This window comes from Saccopteryx leptura, chromosome 2, assembly GCF_036850995.1.
Source record: "Saccopteryx leptura isolate mSacLep1 chromosome 2, mSacLep1_pri_phased_curated, whole genome shotgun sequence".
NCBI lineage: Eukaryota > Metazoa > Chordata > Mammalia > Chiroptera > Emballonuridae > Saccopteryx > Saccopteryx leptura.
The window spans coordinates 291,317,777-291,330,592 of NC_089504.1; the positions used below are offsets into that span (position 1 = coordinate 291,317,777).

The 12,816-nt window shown below is 38.2% G+C and overlaps 1 protein-coding gene across 3 annotated transcripts in view; it reads left to right on the forward strand.

Annotated features, from left to right (window-relative positions):
• The window catches only part of POGZ (pogo transposable element derived with ZNF domain), a 62,880-nt gene that overhangs the window by 30,687 nt on the left and 19,377 nt on the right, over window positions 1-12,816 (forward strand). For 2 of the 3 annotated variants that reach the window (XM_066362507.1, XM_066362505.1), the window contains exons 4-7: window positions 8,469-8,644; window positions 9,528-9,636; window positions 11,282-11,572; window positions 11,654-11,872. In XM_066362507.1, the coding sequence (XP_066218604.1) occupies window positions 8,469-8,644; window positions 9,528-9,636; window positions 11,282-11,572; window positions 11,654-11,872 (795 nt within the window). The remainder of the gene's footprint in view (window positions 1-8,468; window positions 8,645-9,527; window positions 9,637-11,281; window positions 11,573-11,653; window positions 11,873-12,816) is intronic. The other variant, XM_066362506.1, reaches the window with a different exon arrangement.

The following is a 12,816-nucleotide window of genomic DNA, read 5'->3' on the forward strand; positions in this document are numbered from 1 at the left end:
CAGTAGTTGTGAAAACCATTCTGGCTCCTGGTTACCAACAGTTACCTTCTCCAGTAATTATATTTTATTTTATTTTATTTTATTTTTTAAATTTTATTTTTTTAAATTTTATTTATTTATTTATTTATTCATTTTTAGAGAGGAGAGACAGAGGGAGAGAGAGAGACAGAGAGGTAGCGAGAGGAGGGAGAGACAGAGAGAAGGGGGGAGGAGCTGGAAGCATCAACTCCCATATGTGCCTTGACCAGGCAAGCCCAGGGTTTCGAACCGGCAACCTCAGCATTTCCAGGTCGACGCTTTATCCACTGCACCACCACAGGTCAGGCCACCAGTAATTATATTTTAAAAGACTGTCCTTTTTGGACATTGATTGGCTTTTATAATTTACCTGTTTCTCTTAGTTTCTTTACCCTCTCTTCACAAAAATGCGTGTTTTTTGTTTTGACTCTTCATTTTAAGGAACATTTATATATATGTGGGAGGGAAGCCAGGGGTTGGGAAACAGTAGGAGCGCATTGATAATATATATAATGGCCTCGATCAAAACTGGGTGGTGTTTGTTTTATCATTATATGTTTATAACTTAAATTTATGTAACATTTTTAATTTTTTAAGTTTTCTGTTGATTTGAGAGAGAGGAAGATGAGATGGGGAAAGGGGAAGTAAGGGGGATAGAGGAAGAGAGAGAGACAGAGAGAGTAAGAGAAGCATCTACTCATTGTTCCACTTAGTTCCATTTAGTTATGTACTTATTGGTTGTATCTCATATGTACCCTGAGCAGGGATGGAGTGCGCAACCTGGGTGTGCTGGGATGATGCTCTATCCATTGAGTCACCTGGCCAGTGCCTTAAATTTATGTAATATTTTATATGAATCAAATGTTATAATTAAGATAAAGATTATTTTATTTATTTTAGAGAGAGAGGGAGAGAGAGACAGGGACAGGAAGGGGGAGAGACGAGAAGCATCAACTCGTAGTTGTGTCACTTTAGTTATTCATTGATTGTTTTCTCATGCGTGCCTTAACCTGGGGATTCCAGCTGAGACAGTGTTGCCTTGCTCAAGCCAGCGACCATGGGGTTGTGTGTGTGATCCCATGCTCAAGCTGGCAACCTTGTGCTGAAGCTGATGACCTTGTGCTCAAGCTGATGAGCTTGCACTTAAGCTGGTGACCTCTGGATTTTGAACCTGGGTCCTCAGGGACCCAGGTCGACGCTGTATCCACTGCACCATCACCTGGTCAGGCAAGGTAAAGATTATTTTAAAAGAACGAATGAGCCCTGGCTGATAACTCACTCAGTTGGTTAGAGCATCATTCCAAAGTGCAGAGGTTGCCAGTTTGATTCTGGTCAGAGCACATACAAGAACCTAATCTATGTTCCTGCCTCTCTCCACCCCTTTATTTCTTTCTTGCTAAAATCAATTAAAAAAAAAAGAATGAAAGGGAAATGGACACAATTTTGTTCTGTACTCCAGAATACCTATTGTTCCACGGAGTGTGAAATTGGTTTTTAAAAAAAAAATGAAATTCTTTCATAGACAATAGGGAAAGAATAGTTATTTTTCTCTTTTTTTTTTTTTGTGTATGTGTGTTTGTTTTTTTTAGTGAGAGAGAGACAAGGAGGGAGAGATGAGACACATTAACTCATAGTTGTACTACCTTAGTTGTTCAAAGATTGCTTTCTCGTGTGCCTTGACTGAGGGGCTCCAGCTGAGCCAGTGACTCCTTGCTCAAACCAGCAACTTTTGGGCTCAAGTCAGTGACCGAGGGGTCATGTCTGTGATCCCACGCTCAAGCCAGCGACCCTGTGCTCAACCAGCAACCTCAGGGTTTCGAACCTGGGTCCTCAGCATCCCAGGCCAATGCTCTTATCTACTGTGCCACTGCCTGGTCATATGGGAAAGAAGACTTGTTTTTTTAAACAAATGATACTAAGTAGGACAACTAGCTGGATAATTTTCCACATTGAAAAAAATATTCTGCCACCTCTATCTCATACCATTAACAAATATTAACTGCAAATGGTAAAAGACCTAAATGTAAGAGCTAAAACTATAAAACTCTTAGAAGCAAACATAGGTGTAAATCTTTATGACCTTGATTTAGGCATTGGTTCTTAGATGGTGCACCGGAAGTATAAATACAGAAAAATTAGATTCATTGGACTTTATAAAAATTAAAACCTTTTATGCTCCAAGGGCACAATCAAGAAAACATGCAACCCACAGAATGGGAGAAAAATTTTGCAAATAGTATATCTGATAAGTGATTTGTATTTAGACCAGTGGTAGCGCCCACTGGTCCCTACCGCCCACTAGTGGGCGTTCCAGCTTTTATGGTGGGTGGTAGCGGAGCAACCAAAGTATAAATAAAAAGATAGATTTAACTATAGTAAGTTGTTTTATAAAGATTTATTCTGCGAAACTTGGCGAAAATCCAACATAAAGTACTTGGCAAGTAATTATTATTATATGCTTTAACTTGCTGTAACTCTGTTTTATAAATTTTATAAAGTAAAGTTACTTCCCTACTTTATAAATCACCATTACTGTGGAACCAGTGGGCAGTTAGAAAATTTTACTACTAACAGAGATACAAAAATGGGCTGTAGATTTAAAAAGGTTGACTATCCCTGATCTAGACTATTTAAGAAACTAGTATAATCCAGTAATAAAGACAAATAATCCAATTTTTTAAATGGGCAAAGGATCTGGTCTGAGCTGTGGTGGCACAGTGAATAGAGCATCAACCTGGAAAGCTGAGGTCGCCGGTTCAAATTCTCAGTCTTGCCCAGTCAAGACACATACAAGAAGCAATTGTGAGTTGATGCTTCCCACTCCTCTCCTTCAACCTTTTCTCTCTCTTCCTCCTCTCTCTAAAATAGTAAATAAAATCTAAAAAAAAAAGTAAATGGGCAAAGGATCTGAATAGACATTTCTCCAAAGAAGATATGTAAATGGCAGATAAACACATGAAAAGATATTCAACATCATTAGTGATTAGGGGAAATGCACATCAAAACTACAGTGAGATACATCACTTTACACCCACTATAGTAAAAAAGATGGACAGTGACAAGTGTGGGAACATTGGAACTTTCATATACTGTACTGATATATGCTACAACTTGAATGAAACATGAAAACATAACACCAAGTGAAATCAGACACAAAGGCCCCATATTGTATGACTTTTATTTCTATAAAGTATCCATAATAGGCAAATCCATGGAGACTAAAAATAGACTAGTGGTTGCCAGGGCTGGGGGAGAGGAGAATGAGTAATAACTACTAATGGGTGGAGGTTTCTTTCTGAGGTGATGTTTGCACAAACCTTGTGACTATACCTTTGAATTGCACACTTAAATGAGTGATATATATGGATAGTATGTGGATTGTATTTTTAAAAGAAATTTTTCATGAGAGAGAGAGACAGGAAGGAAGAGAGATGACAAGCATTACTCATAGTAGTCTTATTTTAGTTATTCAATGATTGCTTCTTACATGTGCCTTGACTGAGGGGCTCAAGCTGAGCCAGTGAGTCCTTTCTCAAGCCAGCGACCTTGGTCTTCAAGCCAGTGACCTTTGGGCTTCAAGCCAGTGACCTTTGATCTTCATCCAGAGACCTTTGGCTTCAAGCCAGTGACTTTTAGGCTTCAAGCCAGTGACCTTTGGGCTCAAGCCAGCAACCATGGAATCATATCTATGATCCCATGCTCAAGCCAATAGCCCACACTCAAGCCAGATGAGCCCGCATTCAATCTGGCGACCTTGGGGTTTCGAACCTGGGTCCTCAATGTCCTAGGTCGACACTCCATGCACTGCGCCACCACCGGTCAAGCAGATTATTTTCAGTAAAGCTTTTTTTCTTTTTTTTATAAAAGAAAAGTGTTAAGAATAATATTGGAACAGTTTTACTATTCTTTTTACTCTTCAGCATTTGTAAATTATTCCTATAGCTTTGATTATATGTTTGCATTGGGAAGAAACATAAAATGAAATAAACCACTGCTTACTTTTGAGCTGTAAAAGATGTGAATTTAATGTTACAGACTTCTTTCTGCATAACTGATTATGATTTTCAACTCCATTTTAGCTCTCTTATCTCTGGGTTTTAAGGTTGTATAAATAAAATTACAAGAATGAAGGAAAAAATCAAGACCTTCAGATTTGGGAAAGAAACAAAATATAAGAGAAGCTGCTGTGAATCTCCTTCACTTATTAACCAGTTGATGGCTGTAGTAACTAGTTTATGTATTGAGAGCTAACTTAGAGTCAGGCGGTTGGTTGGGCTATTCTATTCTATTCTATTCTATTCTATTCTATTCTATTCTATTCTATTCTATTCTATTTATTCAGTGACAGAGACAGAGAGAGTCAGAGAGAGAGAGGGACAGACAGGAAGGGAGAGAGATGAGAAGCATCAGTTCTTCGTTGCGGCACTTTAGTTGTTTTTGATTGCTTTCTCATATGTGCCTTGGCCAGGGGGGTTACAGCAGACTGGGTGACCCCTTGCTCGAGCCAGCGACTTTTGGCTCAAGCTGGTGGTGAGCCTTGCTCAAACCAGATGAACCTGCACTCAAGCTGGCGACCTCGTGGTCTCAAACTTGGGTCCTCCGCATCCTGCTTCGACGCTCTATCCACTGCGCCACTGCCTGGTCAGGCAGCAATTTTTTTAAAGGCTTTTTTTTAAAGCCTTGAATTCTGATTGCCTCTTTCATCCTCTAGAAATTAAACTTAATATAACCTTTGAATTGTCAGGATTTCTTTGAAAAAATAATTAATATAAATGCACAAATCATTTAAAAAATTCATTAGAATTAGAATTTTTTTAAAGTTTTTTTTTTTTTTAAGCACAAGAAAGAGATAGGCAAGGAGAGAGATCAGAAGCATCAACTCATAGTTGTGGTATCTTAGTTGCTCATTGATTGTTTTTTCATATATGCCTTGACTTGGGGGGGCTCCAGCTATGCCAGTGACCTTTTGGCTTGACCATGGTGTCATGTCTATGATCCCATGCTCAAGCTAATGAGCCTGTACTTAAGCCAGATGAGCCTGCGCTCAAGCCAGTGACCTTGGGGTTTTGAACCTGGGTTCTCAGTGTCCCAGGCTGACACTCTATATACTGCGCCACTGTCTGGTCAGGCAGAGTTAGAATTATTAGAATTCATTCAAATAATTTATGAGAAATTATTAAAAATAATATGTATACTTTAGTTTACCTAATGTGATTTGTCGTAAGCTGGCTTTTGCTTTCAGTTGAATTATGAACCTCATCTGGGTTTAGAAGTCCACTTAAAAAATTTTTTTTAAAGTTTTCATTGCATTGAGAGAGAGAGAGGGAGAGAGAGAGAAACACAGAGAGAGAAAGAGGAAAGGAGATGGCGCATAGGGGCAGGGGAAAGAGAGAGGGAGAGAAGCAGCATCAACTCGTTGCTCCCCTTAGTTCCATTTAGTTGTGCATTCATTGATTGCCTCGTACATGTCCTCACCAGGGATAAAACTTGTAACCTCTGTGTACCAGGACAATGCTTTATGTATTAAGCCACCGGGCTAGGGCAGAAGTCCACTTTTTTGTTTGCACTATATTTTTGGAAAAGTCCTAGCAATATACCAAAATTCAAACATGACCTTAAAATGCTGGGTTGACATTCTTTATAACAGTAGAGTTTGTACAGATTTTATGGAAACTTTGCCTGTCTTTTGAGACTTGCAAATACTAGTTGATTTCACATAGATGCAGAACATTTCCATCATTTCTTCCTGTATTTAGTTGGAATGTTGAGGTCAGTGATTATCTTAATAATTTTTAGACTTAGATAAATAGTAATTTTTTTCATCCTAGCAGTGAAAATAATGAATAGAAAATACATGTTTTTTGGGGTTTAAAAATTTTTTTTTATAGAGACAGAGAGTTAGAGAGAGGGATAGACAGGAACAGAGAGAGATGAGAAGCATCAAGCATCAGTTTTTCATTGCGACACCTTAGTTGTTCATTGATTGCTTTCTCATATGTGCCTTGACCATGGGCCTTCAGCAGACCGAGTAACCCCGTGCTTGCGCCAGTGACCTTGGATCCAAGCTGGTGAGCTTTGCTCAAGCCAGATGAGCCCGTGCTCAAGCTGGCAACCTCAGGGTCTCGAACCTGGGTCCTCCACATCCCAGTCCGACGCTCCATCCATTGTGCCACCGCCTGGTCAGGCAGAAAATACATGTTTTTATTTTGTCAGTATTTTTAATCATAGATTGTTAAGGGGTAAAAGCTAGATGGAGATCCTATAGATTAAGAGAGTTAAGAGGTGTACATCAGTTACACTTTTATGTGAACTCTTGTAACCTGATTCAAACAAACTCTTTAAAATAAAATACTGCAATTGTCAGTTTGAATTCTGACTTGGTATTTTATATTAAAGAATTATTATGTATTTAAGTTTATTGAGTATAATTGACCAATATAATTGCAACACATTTAAAATGTACTCATGGTGATTTGATATACATTGTGAAAGGATTTTATCTAGTTAATTAACACAGTCATCAGCTCATTATACTTTGGAAAGGGAAGAGTGAGAACATTTCAAGTTCTATTCTCTTAGCAAATTTCAATTATATAAGATAATGTTATTAACTATAGTCACAGGAATTATTATGTTTTTTGGAGTGATAATGGTGTTGATATTTGCTCTTTTGTACATTTATCTTGAGATATATTGAAATATTTATAGGTGAAATGATACGATCTATAACTTGTTCAAAATAATTTGGGCACTGGTAAGTTAGTGGAAGGTATAGATGAAATAAGATTGGCTAATTGTTGAAACTTGGTGGTGGGACATGGGATTCATTATAGTGTTCTATTTTTATGTATTTTTTAACTTTTCCATAATCAAACATTAAAATTTAAAATATATATAGTCAGTAAATTACCAGTATAATTAGCATAGAAACAACTTGTTGGAATTTTTTTTATCTGTGAAGTTCGATAATCACTAGTCCACTGGCCTAGTAACTGTCAGGGTCTAGTCCACTGATGGGCTCTCAATTTCTGGGATTATGTAGGACAAGCCACTCTTGGCCCATTAATAGCCACCTATATACCCACTCTGCTGGTCTTGCTTTGTAGCTAACTGCAGTGACTATTTGTCAAGTAGAACATAAAGTTCAGAAGAGCTGTTTCATTCTGGTGATTTGAGGTAAAAAATTGAAGCATTTATTTTGCTTTAATCTTTGATTAAAGTATATTGGCTCCCCTAAATTTTCTATCTGGTATTGGAATATTTGTAAATTAGGAAATGTAGTATTGAGGATTTTATAGCCAAATGTAATACATAGAAGACTTGAAAACATTTACAAAATCACTTTTCTTACAAATGAAAAAGAATTTAAATATTTCAATAACAATTAGTCCATTTTATTAATGTTTACTTATTATTTATTCATGAATGAATCATTATCTTCTTAAGTCATATCATTTTTATTTGATGTTTAGTTTTTGACCAGGTCTTTTCTTTATCAGTCTTGGTGACATAAAGAGGAAAATGGTAGCCTATCAATCTGTGTTCCCATATCTATAAAAGACCATGGTTACTTAGTCTTTGCATTTCTGAGATTTGACACACTAGGAAGAAATGCCATTCTTTAAATTCTCTATACTTGGCTGAATTAATGTTCATTTCTTTTTCTTTTCTTTTTTTTTTTTAGAGACAGGAAGGGAGCATTAATTTATAGTTGTGTCACTTGAGGTGTTCATTGATTGCTTTCTCATACATGTCTTGACCTGGGTGCTCTAGCTGAGCCAGTGACCCCTTGCTCAAGCCAGCAACAATGGGGTCATGTCTATAATCCCACCTTTAAGTCGGCTACTCTGTGCTCAAGCTGATGAGCCTGCACTCAAGCTGGCGACCTCGGGGTTTCAAACTTGGGTACTCAGAATCCCAGGTTGATGCTCTATCCACTATGCCACCACCTGGTCAGGCATGAATTAATGTTTGTTGATGGCTATTCCTTTTGTAAAAAAAATTAGATGGGTTAACAGCAAATTACATTCTGACAAAAAATAGGTTTTACATAGTTAATATATGGTGTTCTTGTTTTTTGTTTTTTTAAAGAAAAACATGTTATTTTGTTTGCTGATTTGTTATGGGGAGACTATGTGTGGTCATTTAAATAGTGACTCTGAGTGATGGGTAAGTAGAAAGTTAATTAAGACGTCCCTAGTTAAGATTTATAGGGGAGATGTTACTGTACCTCTCCTACCTATCTGTTTTTCTGTTAGTTGTAGATTGGGGTGAAGCTTAAATTTTTGGTGAGTTTGGTGACATTAAACCTGAGGTGAGTGACAGTCTTGGGTATTTCGATATTCAGTACACCTTTTTTTTTTTTTTTACCTAAGATTGTAATGTTTCTTATAAAATGTGGGTTTGCTTTCTGTTACATTCATTTTTTTCCCCTCCCTTTTACTCTTTAGCTGGCAATTCTTTGGTCCAGCAAGGTGGACAGCCGCTCATCCTAACCCAGAATCCAGCCCCAGGTCTGGGCACAATGGTTAGTCAACCAGTACTGAGGCCTGTCCAGGTCATGCAGAATGCCAATCATGTGACTAGCTCCCCTGTGGCCTCCCAACCAATATTCATCACTACACAGGTGAGTAGCACTCAGAATTCTGGGACTGGGACTATGAACCTTTGGAGGCTCTGCCTTAGAGTCTTAAGCATCATAAGAAATGTTTCTGAGTCTTGTCTTTTGACCTGGCTTTCTCTTTTGCTGTTTTGTGATTTGATGCTGACCTTTGTAGAAAGTCTAACATAGCTTACAGCTGGGTAATTTCCTCTTCATACCCCTGAAAGGGCTATTAAGTAATTTGAAGTCTGGGCAATAATTAGTTGAAAAACTGGATTCAGAAGCCTTAAGCTTTGGCCCTCAAGGCTTCTTGCCCTTTGGACTGTTTTTCTTAAAATGGGGTAAGTTGACTTTTGGAACATGTGAAATTGGTGAAGTGCTGGAAAACTGTTAGAAGGGAAGAACGATGACTTAATATATGATGTGAATTGAAATGGAAAGCCTAATGCTGAATGTAGGGTGTAAAAGCAAAGGCTTTTCTTTGCCTGTGGCTTCTTGAGTTGCAGACTCTTCTTTAGAAATTTGCCAAGAATTTATGGCTTTTTAGGTGAACTTTAGGAACAATTTTTAAAAATTGTATGTTGAATCACTGTAGAGAATAGTTGGGGTTATTTATTTTTCTCTTCTATGTCTTTAACAGTTTAGGGGCCAGCCTTTGGTTTAAGCTGAGATTATCTTAAGCAGTAGGTTTTCATTTTTGCTCATGTACCAAAATTTATTCTTCAGTTTTGATATTATGCCACTCAAAAGTTTGCCAAAGTTCCTAAAATTTCCATCTCATTTAAAAGCTCTAGAGATAGAGACCATTAGGTAAGATTATGGGAATTTTTGGGATGTAGGCCTTACTGCAGTCTCTGCTAGTGTCAGCTGGTCTCCATGTTAAAGATCACTTTGCTTTTTGATGCAGGGCTTTCCTGTAAGAAATGTCCGGCCTGTACAAAATGCAATGAATCAGGTTGGGATTGTGTTGAACGTACAGCAAGGCCAAACGGTTAGACCAATTACACTAGTTCCAGGTAAGGAAAATGTCTGCCCACGTGGAATAAACTCAGATCCTGAAGATTAATTTTTATTGTCTCAAAATACTCTAGGTCATTTAAAAAATGTATTTAAGGAAAATCAAAAAATACAAAAATCATATTGATTTAAGTCTTTTTTTTTTAATTTTTTTTATTTATTTATTTTATTTTATTTTTTTACAGAGACAGAGAGAGAGTCAGAGTGAGGGATAGACAGGGACAGACAGACAGGAACGGAGAGATGAGAAGTATCAATCACTAGTTTTTCGTTGTGCACTGCGACACCTTATTTGTTCATTGATTGCTCTCTCATATGTGCCTTGACCATGGGCCTTCAGCAGACCGAGTAACCCCCTGCTTGAGCCAGCGACCTTGGGTCCAAGCTGGTGAATTTTTGCTCAAACCAGATGAGCCTGTGCTCAAGCTGGCGACCTCGGGGTCTTGAACCTGGGTCCTTCCGCATCCCAGTCTGACGCTCTATCCACTGCGCCACTGCCTGGTCAGGCTTAAGTCTGTGTTTTTTTTTTGTTTTTTTTTTTAAGTCTGTTTTTTTTGAAAACTGTTTCTAACCTTTGGCCAGGGTGGTGGTTTTATTTATTTTTCTTTTTAACTTTTACCACCCTTCATGAAGTAGTAAAATAGGATTTATGTAGTTATTTTCATGTTTCTCATGTTTTAGTGAGCTATGAAGTTTGTTTTCCTGATGGATTATCATTAACACAAACTCCAAAATTCTGTATTCCTTATAATTCCAGTCACATACATGGTGGGATTGTAAACTTTAATTTGCTTTAATTTAATAGTATAGATTTTTGGGTAGAAATTAAACAAATGACATACCCTTTGAGAATAAATATTGCCAATGACTAGTCAGTATTTTTTGTAAGAAACAGTGAAAGATAATTTTTAAAAATCTTATAATTTTCTCCCAGTTCTTTATTTAGTATCTAACTTTACTATAATTCAGGCCAAAAAAGAATATCTCACTCGAGTTGTTGTAAGGGTATCTCTGTAGCTTATGTTTTTGTTCTTGGTCTCTGAGCCCACAGAGTATTTTTGGCCTTCAGTCTGTTGAGTTTATCCTATCTGGTTCTGATATTTCTTAAATATATGCCAGTGGGATTGTCTGTAACTAAGCCAGGAGACTCATGTATGGGACATCCTAGTTAGAGTGGCATAATCAGTCTTTGTTTGAGGTTATATAAGAGAGTGGAAGATTCCTTTAGTATTCTGAGAAAGCAGGATTGCCTTTTTCAGGACCAAGTCTGCCCTCTGGGCCTATTATACCCATACTGCCTCCTACTCTATACCCATTGTTTCTCTTCCAATACCAAGGTCAAGCTCCTTGTGATTGTATTCTTAGAATAGAAAAGGCAGTATGGTAAGGTGTTTTGGGAGGAACACCTTCAGTTTAATGTTTTTAGGCCTGGTTATTTAGGCTAATTTACATTATTGGCTTGCATGCCTATTGCTTTCTTAAACATTAGAATCTATCTTATTCTTGGTAACCTCTGATGGTTACCAGTCAGTTTGGGGAAATAATCTTTTTCTATTCCAGTATTTTCAGGAAAGACAGGGGCACTGTATTATAGGTGAGCTTATTGACCAAGATTTGGTACTTTTCTTTGTCTCTCTTTTTAAGCCCCAGGTACCCAGTTTGTTAAGCCGACAGTTGGAGTCCCACAAGTGTTCTCTCAGATGACCCCAGTCAGGCCTGGCTCCACAATGCCTGTGCGGCCCACCACCAACACCTTCACCACCGTCATCCCAGCCACTCTCACCATTCGAAGCACTGTCCCACAGTCCCAGTCCCAGCAGACCAAGTCCACTCCCAGCACTTCCACCACTCCCACTGCTACACAGCCAACCTCATTGGGGCAGCTAGCTGTTCAGCCTCCAGGCCAAGCCAACCAGACCCCGAATCCTAAGCTAGGTGAGGCGTGGGAAGAGGAGATGGCAGAGCTGGGATGGGGTGGTGGGTGGAGAACAGATGATTATCACTTGGCCAACATAGCTCCCTCCTTCCCCTCTCCACCTGCAGTGAGCATTACCAGCTTTGTCACTGTGAAGCGACCTGGGGTTACAGGTGAAAATAGCAATGAAGTGGCCAAACTGGTGAATACCCTTAACACCATCCCTTCCCTGGGCCAGAGTCCCGGGCCAGTGGTGGTATCCAACAACAGCTCTTCCCATGGCTCTCAGAGAACCAGCGGACCTGAGTCTTCAATGAAAGGTACAATAACCTGAAAGACTCTGAGCAGCCAATCATTCAAAAACATTAATAAATCTATGTTGCATAAAAACTCTATACCATGAAATAGAGAAGTAAAATAGAATACAGTTGTTACGATCTGTTCTCACTGAAGCTTTAGCGTGGTAAAGGGAATAGCTACTTGTGAAAAGTATAACTGAATCAGCTACAAAGAATCTAAGTGTACTTTCCAGGTTAGTGAACGAGATTGATTGATCAGATACAGGTGGTACAGTCAAAAAGATGGCTTCATGGAGGAGATGCATGTCTGAACATGTGTTTCAGGATTTGGTAGGGAGATTTTCAGGTGTAGAAGGATATGAGCATGATGGTTTTCAATGGTCTAGATAAGGGGTTGGCAAAGTTTTTCTGTAAGTGTCCAAATAATAAATATGTTAGGCCTTATGCACAACGTGGCCTATGTCACAGCTACTCAACTCTACCATTGTGCAAAAGCAGCCACAGACAGTGTGTAAATGAGTGTGACTCTGCTCCATCAAAACTATTTATGGGCTCTGAATTTTGAATTTCATATAATTTTCATGTGTTTAAAGATCTTATTCTTCTTTTGCTTTCATTTCAGCCATTTAAAATATAAAAACCTGCAATAAATGGTGTTGGGAAAATGAATATCCACATACAAAAAAATGAAGCTGGGCCCTTACCATTAAACAAAGTTAATTAAATGAATGGAAGACTGAAACATAGAACTAAAACTATAAAACTTTTAGAAGAAAAACATAGGGAGAAAACTTTATCATATTGAATATGGCAATGATATCTTGCATATGATACCAAAAACATAAGCAACAAAAGAAAAAATAGATTAAGTCCTTAGGGCAGCAAGGACTCTTATCAACACCAAAAAGGCCACTGAATAGGAGAAAATATTTGCAAATCAAATATCTGATAAGGGGTTAATATCC